Raw genomic sequence first — 18489 nt, forward strand, 5'->3', positions numbered from 1 at the left:
AATATTAGTCAGAAGTAGTGAAATGGTTACAGTTGACAGTCAATCAGGTAACATTTCCAATTTTTATTCAATACTTTTTCCATCAGTTGTTGGAGAGTGTTGAGGATGATGAAACAATAATTGTCAAGTAATTTATTCGTGGATTTTTACCCCCCCACACACACACTTTTCAGCTAGCTTTGATTGCCAGCACTGCTTGATTTAAATTGCAAGCCAAATTTATAAAATGAGGTCACAAAAACAATCTTGAGAGAGGAGGGTCTTTTACTGTTGAGGAGGATGGTTAATATTTGGAAAGTGTTGATCTCTCAGATCCTGTTGATGTAAGAATGCTGTTTAGGTCAGTCATTTTAATCCACTTCAAAAACTGTCCCCATATCCTTGGGAAGATAAATAATCTGAAATAAATTAATATATAACATTGGTGCATTAGTATTCCTTTTATGTTAGACAACTGTCATCTCATTTGCAGTATGTATGCTAGAGCTTTTCAGCTGTGTTTCAGTGTTTTAGCACTGAAATCATTCACAAGAGAACACTCATTCATTAATTACTCATACTAATTTTAATAGAATATCACCATTGGCTGTTGTAACAAAATCAAAGATTAATTACAGAAACATAAAATGTAATATTATTGACATACATTCCTCAATACACAGAGGTTGAAACAGTGCTTAGTCCATTAGATTACGGGACCCCCTAATGAGCAAAATCACTTATTGTATATTGTTTTTTAAGATAGAATCTGAAATGCCTGTGTTTTTTTTGGGGGGGTGGGAGGGGGAGATCATAAAAATCTGGACCATAACATTTGAAAAAACTTGTATGAAATGATGTCAAGATGAGTTATAGACATCATATACGTACTCTATTTTGTAAGATCAAAACTAAGTTGTAACCCTTCATTTTTCAGTGGGTTCATTCTTTGCTACGCATCTGCGCCATCATCAGTGTCATTTCTGTTTGTATGAACACCCCAAAGACCTTTGAGCATTATCCACCTCTTCAATATTTGACATTTGCTCTAGATACTTTATTGATGTTTCTCTACACTGCAGAGATGATAGCAAAAATGCATATCCGTGGGATAGTCAAGGTGAGCTTTTTAATAACATTTTTATCACTTACACAGAGAAATGTATTTGAATCTGTTCTACTGAAGTTTTAACTATTTTAAAAAGTTTTCCACTTCAGTTCTTTTCTAGATGGAAGTTTTATTTAATCTTCAAAAATGGTATTATAATGCTGATACACTTATTCAATATTTCTTATTAACAAGTAGCAAGTTTCACTGGATGATCTGAGCAATCATTTTTAGTTCCAAGAATGCAAGAAGAAAATATTATTCTAAGGCCCACATATATGTCAATAGGAGTTTTATGAAAATATGTAGTGTCAAATAAGTATTTTATTTTATCTACATTAGGCAGTTGTTTGACTAAAATAAGATGAATATCTCACTTAGCTTACATAAAAATTGCAGTGTAAGTGAGAGATGTTATGGTTCTCTGCTGATTTTTGTTTTCTTCTTATCAATATCTTGGTATACAGACCCTTTTACTATTGAGCAGTTTTGCTAATGATTCTGGGATAGTCTAATTGTACCTGCCTAGATAATTATTTAGGGTACTGGAAAACATAAATCTGTAGAGATCTCCATAAATATATAGGATATTCATCCATTCATGGTATCATTTTCCTGATTTTATTTCAGCCTTCTGTTTAAACACACAATTTCAGTTTAAGTACAGAGAATGAAGCTGTCAAATCTGAAGATAATATGGGGTGAGGGAATCATTGTGTTGTCATATAGACTAAAAGTAAACAAAACAATAGTATATGGTTTTAAAAAATAAATAGTGTAGTTATGTCAGTATTGTCTGGGCCTTAGGATTTGGTAATTGTAACATGGTGGTCTGTCCTCTTAAACTGGAAAGGGATCAGGTGATGCCTATTAAGGGTTGACAGAACTCACTTGGAAGGATTGCTGCAGGACAGAGGTTGGATCCTGTGACTGGCTCTGGAGCAGAGAGCAGCACAGAATGAAAGGTCTGTGTGGCCTGTGTTGGTCAAGGGACAGCCCTGTTTTGAGTTACTATGGGCATTTTTTGTTTGAATTAATAATCCCTGCCCTGAGGTAAGGGCAAGGGCCTGAAAGAGATCTGGGTGTGGTGTTTAATCCTTCTTGGGCTGGGGAAACAGGCCAGCAGCCCTACAATAATGATAGAAATATTGAGCAGAGGACATTTAGTCCACCGCACTGTGCTGAGACAGTATCAGTTGTACCTAGACCACCCGTGACAGGTGTTTGTCCAACCTTTTCTTGAAAACCTCCAATAATGGGGATTCCACAATCTTCCTTGGAAGCCTACTCCGGTGCTTAACTATCCTTATAGTTAGAAAGATTTTCCTAATATCTTATCTAAATCTCCCTTGCTGCAGACTTCAGCCTATTAGTACTTCTCCTACCTTCAGTGGACATGGAGAACAATTGATCACAGTCCTCTTTAGAACAGTTCTTAATATATTTTGAAGTCTTTTATCAATTCCTCTATTAGTCTTCTTTTCTCAAGACTAAACTTGCCCATTTTTTAACCTTTCCTCATAGGTAAAGTTTTTTAAACCTTTTATAATTATTGTTGCTCTCCTCTGGACTCTCTCCAATTTGTCCTCTGTTACTTCCCGTATCTTATGCATGATGCTCCTGTTAATGTACCCCAGAATTATACTAGTCTTTTTTGCAGCTGCATCACATTGTTGACTCACTTAGTTTATGATCCACTATAACCACCAGATCTTTTTCTGCAGTACTGCCACATAGGCAGTTATTCCTCATTTAGTATTTGTACATTTGATTTTTTTTCTTCACAATCATAGTATATCACACCTATCTTTATTGAATTTCATCTTGTTGGATTCAGACCAATTCTCCAATCTGTTAAGGTCATTTTGAATTCTAATGCTTTCTCCCAAAGTGCTAACCACCTTTCCCAGGTTGGTGTCATCTACAGATTTTATAAACATACTCTCCACTCCATTATCCAAATCATTTACAAAAATATTGAATAGTACTGGAACCAGGACAGACCCCTGCAGGACCCCATTTGATATGTTTCCTTAGTTTTACAGCAAACTTCTGGAGTATGCTCTTTCAATCAGTTTTGCACCCACTTGATAGTAATTTCATCTAGACCACATTTCCCTAGTTTATGAGAATGTCATCTAAGACTGTCAAAAGCCTTATTAAATCAAGATATATCACTGTGACGGGTTGCTCCCCCCCCATTCCGAGTTGCCACCTGTGGTACCACTGAGCCGACCAGTTTCAGCAGTCTGGGTTCCCTTACACTGCCCTGCGCGCGCACACACACACACACACACACACACACACACACATGCTCAGCTGCAGAAAGACACAGACACTGAAATCAGCTCTGAAGAATTGAGCATTTTTAATGAAGTTAAAAATTAGTTATTGATTAATTACTTCATGAAATAAGTTACCCAGTTAGTGTTGGCTATAGAAAAAATGTTTCCTTAATCATGAGCAAAGTATTTCATATATTATTAGTCATGAAAAATCAAATATCATTAAAATAAACTTATCAAAATTTTAATGTAGAGGCTAAGTTTGTTATCACAAGGCTTTACTTTTACAAATTCACTATATTTTATAGATATAAAAGTTTCCATATTTCAGTATTTGTATGGGACCTATGTACATTAATCATTTATTTTAATGATTTTTACATACTGCACATTCTGTTTTCTAACATGCTCATGAATTTGTGGAGTGTGTGACTTAACCACATCAGTATGTTTTGTAAGAATAATTCATAAAGTGTGTTAACAGATGTCTATTAAATTGAGGCCTTATATAGATATATATATATAAATTGAGTACAGACATGTGTTAAATACATCTAGCACTTTAGAAAATGGAAAATAAGATCTTTTAGAAAACCATTCAAAGGGTTGAAAATATTTATGTTCGGTATCAACACTTTTCATACACGTTCTACGTTCCGAAAGGAAGAGTTGCAACGTATGGAAAATAGTCCTGTAAGCATAGTAATTCAAAAGTAGAACTTGTCATCTGTATAACATGGTTACAAACAAAGGTCCTTTTTAGGATGCCATAGTGTATTCAACTCTTACAGTGCTTAGCACTTACATACCTGGTGATAATGTTTAACCACTATCGTCCAGTCACCACAGAGAACTTGGTTTTTTGATTGTTCAGACTCTATGGTTTTGTTGTTGAAAATGTTTGTGTACTGTATTGACATTCTGATAAAGCTACCAACTTAAAAAGCTGTGACAGCTGTGGAAATGCACTTTGCAATGAATGTCTCAGATAGAAGCCACTGGATTTGATGCTTGAGATTATGAAATCCATATAAAGTGTTTTTCATTTTAAATTTTCATGAGGGCTGAGTAAACAAATGGAGAGACAAGTTAGCAAGAGTCAGAAGAGAACTTGGCAGTTATACAGTATTATGTTTTTATTTAGCAACTACACCTCTCTTTGTCAGGTGATGCCATGCTCACAGTGGGCCTTGCTCTGCTGTGTCTGAGAGTGTAACGTGTGTTTTCTCTCCATAAAGCTGCCTCAGGGCTTTTGTCTGTGTGCCTGAAACAATTTCCCTAGGGCATTAGTTACTGCTTGTTGCACAAATAATCCTTTACCTTCAGACAAGAGCTTTATGGCTGCCCACCCATGGATGTGCTGGGGAAAGAGGGGATGATGTCTCTGTCCTCTCCCCCCTTAGCTTGCAGAAAGTGGGAAAGTCTCTGTTTCTAAGCATTTTTTATTACTTTGAGCCTTTGGTATCTTCTTTTCCCAGAGGAAAGGGATGTGGAACCTTATTCAAACATTTGTGCTTTATTTGGACTGCCTTGGTGAAACCAGCCTATGGTTTGGTTCTGGAGGCATTGAGGTTAACAGTCATCCTGACTGGTTGGGCAAGGGAGCTCTGCACTTGTTGCTTGTCACTGACAAAGTTCTGTATCATGTATACGTGAGTTTAACTGAAGCTGTCATGGGAAGCCATGATCACACAGTGTGAAGAGGTTCCCAAGGTAATTTGCCATAAAACCAGAGAGAGATTCAAAACTTGAATGAGTGCAAGCTTGAAGAAGGTGTGTTGTACATAGTTGGTCAAAAATGGGGAAACGTATTGCCAAAAAAATCATTTTTTTTTACCATACTCTCATTGTATCTGGCCATCTCTGCTTTTCCCTTTACTCCATATCAACTGAGCCACTGCCTCTCAAAATCCCTTCATAGTCAACCTCTACAGAGAATCACTTCCCTAGTGTCTATCACTCTTATTCCGACCAGCTAGAACTGCTTCCCATCCTACTTTTTCTGCCTTCCACTGTTAATTCCATAGTGGGACGTGGGAATGCTTTTGCTTCTGGTTCTTTGGTAGACGGCAAACACTGGGATTTGTGGTCGTGCCGGGGGAAGCATGTAGAGATTGTGCTTCTGAGGAAAGGAGTTAAGGCACAGGAAAAAGACACTTCAATTGTCATGGTACAAGAGAGACCTGCTTTGAAGTTGTGTTTAGGGCCTATCCATGAATTGTTATGTCCTGAGATGAAAATAAATTCTCCCAACACATTGGAGAAGTACCACCATGCAGTATGATCCACCTACATAAAGAACTCAATCTCTTAAAAGGACTTGTGGAATTTATTCTCTATAGGGAGAACTCATTTTTTCAGTTAAAATGTAAGCACCAGTAAATACTTACATAATTCCCTACTGGACTTTCTTCAGTTAATATTTATTCTTTCCCAAAAGGTGAAAATAAGCAGGCTGCTCTACATCTGAGTGCTTGTCCTTGTCAATTTCCCATCAAGGGCTACATTCAACTAACAAGGAGAGCTGCACAGATTTGAGTAGTCAAGAATATCTGCCAAAAAAAATCTCAAAAGATACTTATTTTAGGGCATCCAAATTGGATTTTTTTCTCTCTCTCAAAAACAGAAGCTTTAAATGAAAAATATGGCTCTACTTGGCCAAAGTAAAATATTTAATTCAGAGACCTCATGGTATTTTGATACTGAAGCACAGATTTATTTTATTTATTTAGTGAAAAGTTTAAGGTGGGATTTAATGAATGTTTAAAAAGGGGTAATTCTTTTTGTCGGAAGGATATAAACCCTTTTTTCTCATGCTAGCTGCAACCGAAACAGATACTCCTTTGAGTTGTAGAGGTTGGGTAGACCAGGGAGGTATGCAAATCTTTCTGTTTTGTTTTGTTTTGTTTACTGTTTATATGATTTGTGTATTCTTGACTGGATAATGTCCCAAAGATTATCCTGATAGAGAGCAAAGACCTCCAACTTCTCAGGAGAGAAGGCAAAAGGTGTTTGTGGACCCATCCCCTCTCCTTCACTCACTTGTGGTTTTGGTGAAGTGGGCCATGGACCAGTGTGTCATCTCCCATTGGGATGTCTTGCCAAGGACTGCAGCAGTTGAACACAAGAATAACAGAAAGAACAAGAAGGAGACATGCTTTGGCGATGATGAAGTTTCAGCCATGGACACATGAGTAGAGGAGATGGATTTTGAGCCAGAGCTATAGGAAGAACACGTGGTATGAGCGTGGGCTTAAAGGAAGCCAAGGTGTTAGAGATAGTGGAGTTATGGTGTTTCTACAGGGTTTGAACTGAAGTATTTGGCAGTGGAAGAATAGGGCCTGAAGAGATTGAGGAGAAAGACCCAGAAGAGTGCTTAAGAAGGGAAAAATAATAGTTATATGTAGCAGAAGAGCTAGAAATGCCTAAGGATCACTCCTGGTATAGCTAAATGTGTGTTTTGTTTGTTTTTCTCTGTTAGAAGTGGGAATTGAGTACGACTGCCACTGCTCTGATCAGCAAGAGGCATTTCTTAGGAAGTGGTGGGGGGAGGAGTCCTGCTGCTGTCATCCTTAACAATAGTTCTGCACAGCTGCCATTTACTGCCAAGGAGGGGAGGGACACAGGAGTAATGACTGACAGCCATATTCTTGTTCAAGAAAGTTGGGGAGTTAAGTGTTCTCTTGATCTGAATACAACATCTGATCTTGGCTGCTGTTTCCAGCATCAGGTTCAGAAACTTTGCTAGTGACTGGAGAATGGCTGTCTTGAGAGGCTGAGAAGGTGTAAATTCCTTAACTTGCTGAGGCAACTGATAAAGTGCCAACCTGTGTCAGAGCCCCAAGAGAGGGGGGATGTAGTCATGCCTTTAGTCTAGGCAGAGCTGTTCACAGTGAAGGATCTTTTATGAGGTGGGAACTGGGGCCTCTTGGAATAATTTGGTTTAGTGGCCATGGCACCCTCTCTTCTTAATATAGGATTGGCTGAGGAGGCTAGAGTTCCCCTGATTTTGGAACTCTGAAGACTTCAGTCGGACTTTATCCACCCCTCCTCTCTCTGTAGTTCTGTCTGCTCTGGCATCAGTGATAATGCATTGAGTTTGCCCTGCTATTCAGAGGAACAATTTTGCACACTTTTCAAGAAGACTTTACCACTTAATTTAGGGTGACCATATTTCCCTATGTTGAATACTGGACATCTGGTCAAATTACTCGTATTCAAGCGAGTTAAACGGCAATCAATCAGAACTATGCAGTACAAATGTTCAGATTAAAATCAAGTTGACAACCCCTGTTAAAAAGAAATACTGCGTAATTGGATTCTTTTTATTTACCTTCTTATTTTTAAGGCTTTAGGATTCACACAGGGAGAGGTGACACACATATCATTATCATCATCGTCATCATGTTCCTATTATGACTCTGGTGTTTAGGGCAGTGACGAAGCTCCTCCACTCCTGTCTGTTTCTGGCAAGTCTTTCAATGGTTCCCCAGCTGTGCCCCAGGTTTTTCAGTTCAGCTTCCACAGCTCTTCGCCATGTTGTTTTTGCTTGCCTTCAGGTGTCCATCTTATTGCGACTCTGGTGATGGAATCAGTTTCCATCCCCAGCACATGACCGATCCATCTCCAGCGCCTCCTGGCAATGATGGTGCTCAGATCCTCTTGGCTGCACTGTGTCAATAGATCTTGGCTTGCAATTGTTCTGGGCCAAAAGATACAGAGGATTTTTCTGAGGCAAGTTGTATGGAATGAAGACAGTTTGGACATGTCATACTTTCTCATTCCCCAGCATTCTGCACTATAAAGTTGTATTGAAAGTATGCAGGTCTGATAAATCTTGATTTTGGTTTTATTGTTGTATGTTGATTATTTCCAGACTGTATTTAAGCTCCTGAAGGTATTCCTGGCTTTATTGAGTTTGTTCTGGATGTCCTGGCTTGTTCCACTGTCCTGGCTCATGGTGCTGTTCAAGTATTTGAATGTTTCTACATTGGTGGGAACATAATCCTCTACCTGTATTGGTGATGGCGAGGCAATATTAAAGGTCATATCTATCTTATTGTGGTTGATTTTCAGTCCAATTTGCTGGCCGAATGCGTTGAGTCGAGTTTTTTCTGGTATATGGTGTTGGGTATATGATAGGAGAGCGACATAATCTGTGACACATACACACACTCCTGTAAATCTCTCCCACACTGGGGGAGTGACCGACTGACCTGACCCTCTTTGCCCGACGCTTTCCGCCCTCCAAGCCTGGCTGGGCCCCCGGGATGGACCTGCGTCTCCTGGTAGCTGGCACTTTGTCTTCCCAAGACAACACGTGGGGGCACATGTGGGGTCACATGCCCCCCCCCCCTCCCAATTTCTGTCAAGGTTCACAACACAGTGTGGTCAGCAGCAGCCTTTTGGCACTGTGCGGGAGGGAAGGGACGGGAGTGGCTTCCAGCCACAGGGGAGGGGAGAGATGGAGGACCTAGCTCGTGTCTTTGCAGAGCTCTTCTCTTTCCTCCCCTCTCCCCTGTGTGACTGGAAGCAGCTTGTCCCTTTCTGCAAGCACAGTATCAAAAGGCAGCTAACGCCTCCAGGCTGCTGCTGGCCACTGACATAACCCAGTTGCCTCTGGCTGCAGTGCGGGCAGGAAGGGGTTAAGCTCTAAGGATGCATTCTGCACCAGGGCTCAGGGAACCTGACTCCAGGGGCTTCAGTGAACCCGCCAGAGAGGTGTCTAAGCAGGGGAGCGTGCCTAGGGGATGAAGCAGCCCCATGCTCCCTGGGGGCAGGACCGATGGCAGGCAGGGCAGGTGAAGAGGGTGCTAAGCCCCTGCCCGGGGGGCTTCTGTGGAGCCTGCAGGGTTAGGGTGCGAGCAGGCTAGAAATCGCTCCCTCCCCCCCGCCACTCCAGAGCTTAGCTGAGGGCGGAGAGGCTTCCCCATGCCAGTGCTGTGCAGGGCTTTTGGCACATGCAGGGCTCAGCTCCTCGCCAGCACCCCAGGCAGGAGGGTCTTGGGCAGGAGGGTCTTGGGCTTTCCCGGGGCTCTGACCAGGAGATGGTTCTCCCCACAGGACTGAGAGCGGGACGCGCCCTGTCGGGGGAGATACGAAGGAGCAGTGGGGCTGGGGGCGGGTGATGGGGCAAAGCAGGGAGAGGACAGCAAGAGGAGGAGCATGTAAAGGGCCGATGGGTGGGCAGCAGAGGCGTCACATAACTAGATGCCACCTGGCGCCTGCCCACACTCACCAGCCACCGCAGCTCACAGCGTGCAGCCAGTGCCGGCTGGAAATGGGACGGGGGGGCGGGGTGCTGCTGCTGAGAGCCGGCATGCGGTGGGGGCTGCACTGACAGACCAGCAGGGGGAGTGGCCAGCTCCACGCACTACATCTTCGCCCCGCCACCAGCCTCACACACCCACCCTCATCGTTGGCTACTAGACCCTCCCACTTGGGCGGGTGGCTGGCGAGCACGGATCCAGCGAGCAGCAAAATCCGCTAGGACTGATGGCGGGGGAGACAGAAGATATGAGACAATTTGCCCGTTTTTAAGAAAAAGTTGGGTCATCTGCAGGAGGGCTTAAATACGGAACTGTCCCTTTAAAAACAGGACATCTGGTCACCCTAACTTAACTGGGTTTGTGTTAGGAGTCCCAGGCACCAGTTTTCTGGTCTAGTTTCTAGACAGTTGTAAAGGTGCGCCACCACCTACAGTGCTGCCTAGCTTTTTTTTCCAGTTCTCCCCTGCCCACTGGGGTCACGGGGGGCTTGGTCTTTAAATAAACAAGGCCTGTCTCGGTAAGCCTCCAGATTTAGGTGAAGGCCCCTTGTGTTGCGCTGCCTGGGTGGGGGGAAGGTAAGGGAGCTCCAGAGCCCAATTCTTGCACTCAGAAGCTATGAAAGAGATTTCTTTATGAAGCGCCTGTTTATTTATCATAATTTGTTTTAATATTTATTCATATTTTTTCTTTGTTAATTTAAAAAACTTTTCATTTCATCATATGAAAAGGAAAATAATCAATACGCATACATACTACTAGACTAATATAGACAAAATACATTTATTTTTGGCTACACTACACATCATTCATTACCGAAACTCAATACAGTGACCATAAAGCCAAATTTAGTTTCACTATAATCACAGTTTGTATAAGCAAAAATGAATAAAAGTAGCTATTATATATTTTAGAATTAAGAACATAAGAACGGCCATACTGGGTCAGACCAAAGGTCCATCCAGCCCAGTATCCTGTCTTCCGACAGTGGCCAATGCCAGGTGCCCCAGAGGGCATGAATAGAACAAGTAATCATCAAGTGATCCACATCCTCTGTCGCCCATTCCCAGCTTCTGGCAAACAGATCTACTGAATGAATATATTGAGAAAACAGCTAAAAATATAAAGATATTTAATAGCACATGCATAACTTTGACATAAGTCAGTTATCCCTCTGGATGTGAATAAAGTTATATATGTGCTTAAGCCTTTGCAGGACTGGAACCATACTGATGTAAAGTTGTGTGTACGGAAGCTGACAATAATACAGCATTTCTAAATGGAAATTAATATAAATGAGATTAATGGGGAAAATAAATTCTCCTGAGATGGCAATATGAAACTCTCTTAGAGAGTGCTTGGAAAGGATGAAAAATTGTTGACCACAACCACCTCCTGGGTCCTGTCTGAAAGGAATGAATGGAACTGTGTGGAAAGTCTTTTTCCAGTAGCAAACTGTGTAAACAATTTCCACAAACCCTTGTGGTCAACTGTAACAAAGAATGCTGAGATATTTAATAAGATCAGTCTACACATTTGCTCTTTGTTCATCACTCAGAGGAGATCATCCAGCAGACATAGCAACATGCTTTGTATTATATTCCCAGGTGTTAAGCCAGACTAATATGACTAGTGGCTGGATAGTACTATTCCTCGGGGATCTAGAATCCAATCAGTTCTGTTAGGCTCTGAGAACAGACCATCAAAATGAGTCTGTCACCATAGTGAGCGTAAGAATAGGGCTGATGATCTGACCATGACAACATTTTTATAATAACCCCTGTATCCAACCCTGTCAAGGCTGAATCCCCACTCTGTCACTTCAAGTGCAGAAAGTGGGGGCCCGCAAGGATTCTGAAAATCAATACTTGCCACTCCAGGCTTGTATTAAACTCTCAAGGTTACAACTTTTCTCTGACCTTGGCTTAGTAAACGCTGCCACCACCCAAATGCAAAAAAAACCCAACCCCTTGGACCTTGGAAAGAGCACTTGGGAATTCCTCCCTATGGGGTACCCTCAACCCTTTAACCCTTGCCCCTCCGGGGAAGAGCGGAGAAAGAAAACAAAAGAAATTAGCTGTTGCCACCAGCTAATCAAACAGCATATGCACAAATCTCTTAGGACACCAAAAATTCAATCCTGTTCTTGTAAAAGGTAAACTTTATTAAAAACAAAAAGGAAGAAAATACATTAGGAACTTAGGTTTTTGCTAGATTTTAAAAGAGCAATTCCAAAAAATTACGCACCCAAAATAGCTTTCTTGGGGGTTCAGCTTAAAGGTTACAAGTAAACAAAAACATCTGGAGTTAGCACAGAGGAGTCCACAAGCCTTAAAAAATAAACAGAAATAAACCTAATCGTGTCTTCCTAAACATTCCTAATTTACTTACATATTTGGGTTGTTAAAAATAGTTCTAGATATGATCTGATGATTTTCATATCTTGTTCAAACTTTACACGGCATACCTGCTGCCCCGTCTCTTCAGCCCAGAGAGAACAACAGACAAAGGGAAAGTTTCCTTCCCAATTTTAAAAAGTTCTAGCTTTCCCATTGGCTCTTTTGGTCAGGTGCCCACTTTTTTTTCTTTACCTGGGGGACTTTTTAACCCTTTACAGGTAAAGCAAGTAGAACAGCTACCAAGAGGGATTTCACAGCTAACTGGGTGTCCATCAAAGGGAGCTCTCCCCCCACACCACACACACTTTATTTATCACAAATCCAATCTCAAAGATCATAACCAAAATGTGCCTATATATGAGTAGAACCAGAAACCACCTAGAACATTTCCATGATTCTCCTAGAGGTCAGGTTAACAAAAGAGTCCTCATCATTATGCACATTAACAAGGGCCCATGTAACACAGACAATAGTCGTCATCATTGATATGGGCAGTAAAGTTGCCCAGTGCACAGTCACAGTGATTCTAGTGCCAGACCTCATAATTCATTCAGCTGAGAGAGGAATTCTAGGGAGTTGCAGGATGGAATTGCTAAATTAATTTTTATCCTGGGTCCTCCCATATTAGATGGAAATACTTTTAAGAGAGAGCATCCTCAGGGTGGAATGTTTCCTGCACCTAAGGCGATCCACTTCTATGCTCCACCCCCAGGAAAACTTTTCACTGTTAGCCTCACAAATATTATGCAGTGCACAGCAGGCTGCTATGAACATGGGAATATTTTCCTCATTTAGGTCTAACCTGGCATAAAGGCAGCACCAAAGAGCTTTTAATCTGCCAAACACACTTTCAATTGTCATTGTGCAACTGTTCAGACTATTGGTGAAGCGCTCTTTGCTGCTATCCTGGTTTCCCATGTATGGCTTCATGAGCCCTGGGAATAAAGGGTACGCTGGGTCTCCCAGGATCACTATGGGCATTTCAACATCCCCCCATGTTCTTCTGGTCTGGAAAAAAAGTCCCTGCTTGCAGCTTTCTGTCCTGGCCTAGTGTTCCTGAAGATGCATGCATCATGTACTTCCCTGACTATCCTGTGTTGATGTCAGTGAAACAAACACTGTGATCCACCAGCACCTGCAATACCATAAAGAAATACCCTTCTCTGTTGATGTACTCTGTCGCAAGATGGTCCGGGACCAAAATTGGAATACGCGTGCCTTCTGTTGCCCTGCCGTTGTTAGGAAATCCAATTGCCACAAAGCCATCCACTATTTCACGTACATTTCCAAGAGTCACAGTTTTTGTAGCAGGATGCGATTAATGGCCCTGCACACTTGCGTTAATGCAGCCCCAATGGTGGACTTCTCAACTCCAAACTGATTTGTGACTGGATGGCCTCTTCAACTGAAAGAAGAGAGGAAAGGGGGAATTACAGTGAGAGGAAGGATAAGATGACACTCAGTAATGCAATATATGTGAAATTACCTGATCCACTGGGTTATGCACATAAAGCTGTGGAAAGCCTACTCTCTCAGCTCTTCAGTGTAGAGTGTGTGTATGTTTTTATGTGTGTGTGTGTGGGTATATATTTGTTTAAATCACTGTGTAATGAAAATTACCTCATGCTTAGTAATAACTTCAGTAGCAGAAGACAAAGTATCATGAATCTATTCTTCAAGTATAGGTATCTTAGAGAGTCTGCATGGGTGCCATATGCTTATGAGCATTTTATATTCCCACCTTTGGATTAGGTGATGGAAGAGAAGAGGGCATTCCAAGTAAACTGCTTGGATTGGACACTGTTGCCATGCTGGTATTCTTAAATAACTAAAGGAGGAAAACATTCTAAAATCTTAGGCAGTGAATAGGAAAATATGTACGTTTGCAAAAGAATTCACATGCTGCTGGAAGAAAAATGGAATGAACAAGCAGATGGCTAAGCTGAAAATTCTCCCCTTAGTGAATGGGAGAGGAATAGAGTGGTTTTCACACTCCATGAAAGCTGAGGGGACACATTTATTATACTATTTATCTACTTAGCATAGTTCCTACAGTATTTATTGCAGACCCTTGCTGCTGCTATATAGTAGGTGACCAAGCATTGTGGTATTACCATCATTTTAAAAAAAGGTGTATTAGAAAGTAAAATGAATATTTTGAAGATAGGAGAGTTCTTCATCTTGTAGACCAACTAAATACAGGTCTGACACATTTTGGTTTACAGACGATATGATAAAATGTCAAAGGCCTGGTCCACACTAACCCCCCACTTCGAACTAAGATACACAACTTCAGCTACGTGAATAACGTAGATGAAGTCGAAGTACCTTAGTTCGAACTTACCGCGGGTCCAGACGCGGCAGGCAGGCTCCCCCGTCGACTCCGCGTACTCCTCTCGCGGAGCAGGAGTACCGGCGTCGACGGCGAGCACTTCCGGGATCGATTCCGGATCGATTTATCGCGTCTAGACAAGACGCGATAAATCGAACCCAGAAGATTGATTGCTTACCGCCGGACCCGGAGGTAAGTATAGACGTACCCAAAGAGATTGTCTTTGTAATCTGTATTATTGTAAAACCAATTACATATTGGGAGTCATTATAAGATTTTTATACTTTACCTCAAACTAATGTCATAGTAAGTGGATATGTCAGATTTTACTTGGCTAGAACTTGGCAATATTCACTGACTTCAATACTTTTGTAATACCTTAGTTAAGTGATTACATCATTTACATCATTAGCTTGCAGCATAACCCTTGCGTTTTTAGTACAGGGTAGTTCCACAAGGCTCAGTCTATTTGTATATTAACCTCTGGCAGACAGGAGCCATTTCATTGGGTTTTTGTAAAGTACTCAAGGGTGGATTCTCTGATTTGTTAAAACCAGTGCAGAGTGGCTTCAAACTTGTTGGCCTTTCTCGTGGAATACTTCCACTGTATAGGAGGATTAGCTGCTGGCGTAGTGCTTCCAGAGACAGTATATCTACCTCTTCTACCAGTTGCCTCCCTGCTATAAGAGGGTAGTGGGGGCAGGCGCAGACTGGGAGCATGTCTGGAACAACAGAGGTTGAGTGGACCTGAGCTCTGCTACCCCAATCATCTGCTTGTATAAAGGACCTTATACCAGTTGTGCCATCACTGTCCTTTAGAGCAGGACCGCTCCTGCTGTATGTTACCCCATGGCTTCACTGCTCTGACTCAGGAAGCCACGGCTGGCTCCTTGTAGCTACCGTGCCTTCGTGTTTACTTTTTCATATTCCTCCACACTTGATGAGTGTGATGGGCTTGTGGTTTTTGGTGGAAAGAGTGATGAAGGTATGACACTTCGTTGTTTGTTTGTTTTTGTTTTTTAAAGCAAATTATTTATTGGTGGTCCAGGGCGTTTATTTCCAGATCTATATGTGTGTTGGAGACCAAGCATTTTGCAGCCACCTTCCCAATTGCCTTTTACTCTGAGACCTACCTGCTGTCAACTAGTCTGGCCAACATGGTCACACTAATTCCAGGAGAGTGTCTTGGTTTATAGATGTTTAGATATATGTTGTTTAGTACCTCTCACAATTAAGATTTTTTCCTCATCGTCCAATACTTTAACTCCTGAATAATCACATACATACATGATATTAAACTTCCTATCTTTAGTCACTTAAACATGAAGGGGAAACTAGTTGTCCTAATTTACCCCTTTTCACAAAATGATAGAAATATTAACTGGATTGTCAGCTTCAAGTCAGATTCCCCAACTGTATGCAGACATAAGAGAGAAGGGAAAGGAAATATTGGGGTTGTTATATGCCATCATTTTAGACATGCTGTTCAAAATGTAATCTTTTTAAGATATTTAAAATGTACCCAGGTGGGGGTGGAAAAAGAGTTGTTAGGAGATGGAGCAGACATGGATGTTCAGCTTCATGATCAAAATTACTTATTCTGAAAACTAGACAAAAATCTTCATAAGAAAAGAGCCTTTTGGAGAAAAACACTTTGTATCGTAAATACATGGGCCAGGATCAAGACATCAGTTATTATTTCAAAACTATCATATAGTAAAACAGAATGTGTGACTTCTTTCAGCCACAGCCTGCTACTGTGTGTCCATGTGGTTGATTGTCATAAGATTCTTTGTGATGAAAATTCAATTAGGGGGATGTGTGAACAGTTTTAAGCAAGGTATGGTAAGTTACGATCATGACTGAGACCCTTGACCTGGAAGATAGAGCTGGTGTCCATCAGAATAAATAGTATGGATGAGAAAATGGAGCTCTGAAGCAAAATGCACAAGTGAGGGGAAACTAAGATACAACACTGATCCCATACTGCATCAGTGAGCGCTCTGTAAAAACTAAAGCTTTCATTTAAAATATATAGTTTTGTTGGGGGGGGGCACATCTGCCTTGATGAATATTAAATTCTCAAAAGTAAAAATTAAAAAATTCCCATAGAATTAAGGTGGTTATTCTATAAAATATGGTTTCTTTTCCTAATATAAATAATTTTTCAGTTAATCAAGTCCATAATAGAATACAAATTAGAATTGCCTACATAGTCTTTTTGTTGGAAAGATATAGGATAGTGCTCGTGGTTCTTGCTTGATTTTTTAAATCAGGATGAGTCTACAGAACAAGCCATGTTTGAAAAAAATCTGTTGAATTATTTAAAAATGATGTAAGTGCTAATGTTTGAGATTAAAATTTTCACCTTAAATAATTAAAAAACTTCTCTAACATATAGTACTAATGAACTACAGTGGCATTTGGGTTGGAAGGTAGGAGCTAACGCATTCAGAGTATGCCACACTAAGGGAGTGGAAATTTTGCATATGTGTTTAAAAGCAGCCTGCTAGAAGGGAGTGCTTGATCAAGTCCTCAACAAATTTCCCTTCTGTCAATACACCGCTATAAGACGAATTCGGATATAACGCGGTAAAGCAGCACTCCGGGGGGGGCAGGGCTGTGCACTCCGGTGGATCAAAGCAAGTTATGAGGAGAGGCTGAGGGAACTGGGATTGTTTAGTCTCCAGAAGAGAAGAATGAGGGGGGATTTGATAGCAGCCTTCAACTACCTGAAGGGGGGTTCCAAAGAGGATGGAGCTCGGCTGTTCTCAGTGGTGGCAGATGACAGAACAAGGAGCAATGGTCTCAAGTTGCAGTGGGGGAGGTCCAGGTTGGATATCAGGAAAAACTATTTCACTAGGAGGGTGGTGAAACACTGGAATGCGTTACCTAGGGAGGTGGTGGAGTCTCCTTCCTTGGAGGTTTTTAAGGCCCGGCTTGACAAAGCCCTGACTGGGATGATTTAGCTGGGAATTGGTCCTGCTTTGAGCAGGGGGTTGGACTAGATGACCTCTTGAGGTCCCTTCCAACTCTGATATTCTATGATTCTATGATTCTAAGTTCAATATAATGCGGTTTCACCTATAACGCGGTAAGATTTTTTGGCTCCCGAGGACAGCGTTATATCGAGGTAGGGGTGTATTAGAAATGTATAAATATGAACATTTGAGGATAAAAATAGGGATGGAAAATTTATTGAAATATTTAAGATAAAAATAGCTTTCTGAAGGGGTAAGATGGAAAAACAATAAATAGTTAAACAATAGAGATTATCCTTGCTGAATAGATGTATGCAATATTGATGATACTCCGTATGAGTTCGAGTGTGGGTTGATAGGAGATATCTTGGGGTGTGCGGTCATTGGTTGTTTTTTTTTTCTGCATTGAAAGCAGGTTCTCCCAGGGTATTTGGGTGGCCTGTTCTGTGATGGGATCTTTTTCTCTGGTGGAGAACTATCCCACACTGGAACCCATACCGAGTAACATCAAATAATTACAGCCCATACTTGATGGGGACAAAGAAATCTTTACTGAACCCCCCTCTTCTGGTCTTCAGACAACCGCCCATCCCAACCTTCCCAAGCTCATCATCAGAAGCAAGCCCCTCATAGACCAGGACACGCCAGTTCAAAATGGCACCAGACTCTGCCAGAATAACATATGCAAACTCTGCAGACATATCTCCACTGCAACACTGATCAATACCCTCTACACCACACCTTTCAAGATCTATATACCTATCACTACATGTGGCGTACCTGATCCAGTGCATCAAATGCCCAGCAATAACTATGTGGGTGAAATTAGATAATCATGACGCTCTCAAATGAACGCTCACAGAAAAATGATAAAAGACAAAAACATCATATCGCCCATGGGCGAACACTTCTCACAAAGTGATCACTCCATATCTGACCTCTCAGTCCTCATCCTCAAAGGAAATCTGCACAATACCGTCAAAAGTTGAGCCTGGGCACTTAAGTTCATAACTATGCTAGACACTTAAAACCATGGACTTAACAGAAACATTAGTTTTATGGCTCATTACAACAATTCGTAACTCATCCCACTGCTTGCTAACCTTAATTGCCCACTTCATTTTAGTGGTCTTCTACAG

At 41.3% G+C, this 18489-nt stretch overlaps 1 protein-coding gene across 2 annotated transcripts in view; it reads left to right on the forward strand.

Annotated features, from left to right (window-relative positions):
* The window catches only part of NALCN (sodium leak channel, non-selective), a 361008-nt gene that overhangs the window by 12979 nt on the left and 329540 nt on the right, over positions 1-18489 (forward strand). For both annotated transcript variants that reach the window (XM_065592295.1, XM_065592302.1), the window contains exon 3: positions 917-1099. In XM_065592295.1, coding sequence (XP_065448367.1) covers positions 917-1099 — 183 coding nt within the window. The remainder of the gene's footprint in view (positions 1-916; positions 1100-18489) is intronic.

The sequence above is a fragment of the Chrysemys picta genome, chromosome 1 (genome assembly GCF_011386835.1).
Source record: "Chrysemys picta bellii isolate R12L10 chromosome 1, ASM1138683v2, whole genome shotgun sequence".
NCBI classification, from domain to species: domain Eukaryota; kingdom Metazoa; phylum Chordata; order Testudines; family Emydidae; genus Chrysemys; species Chrysemys picta.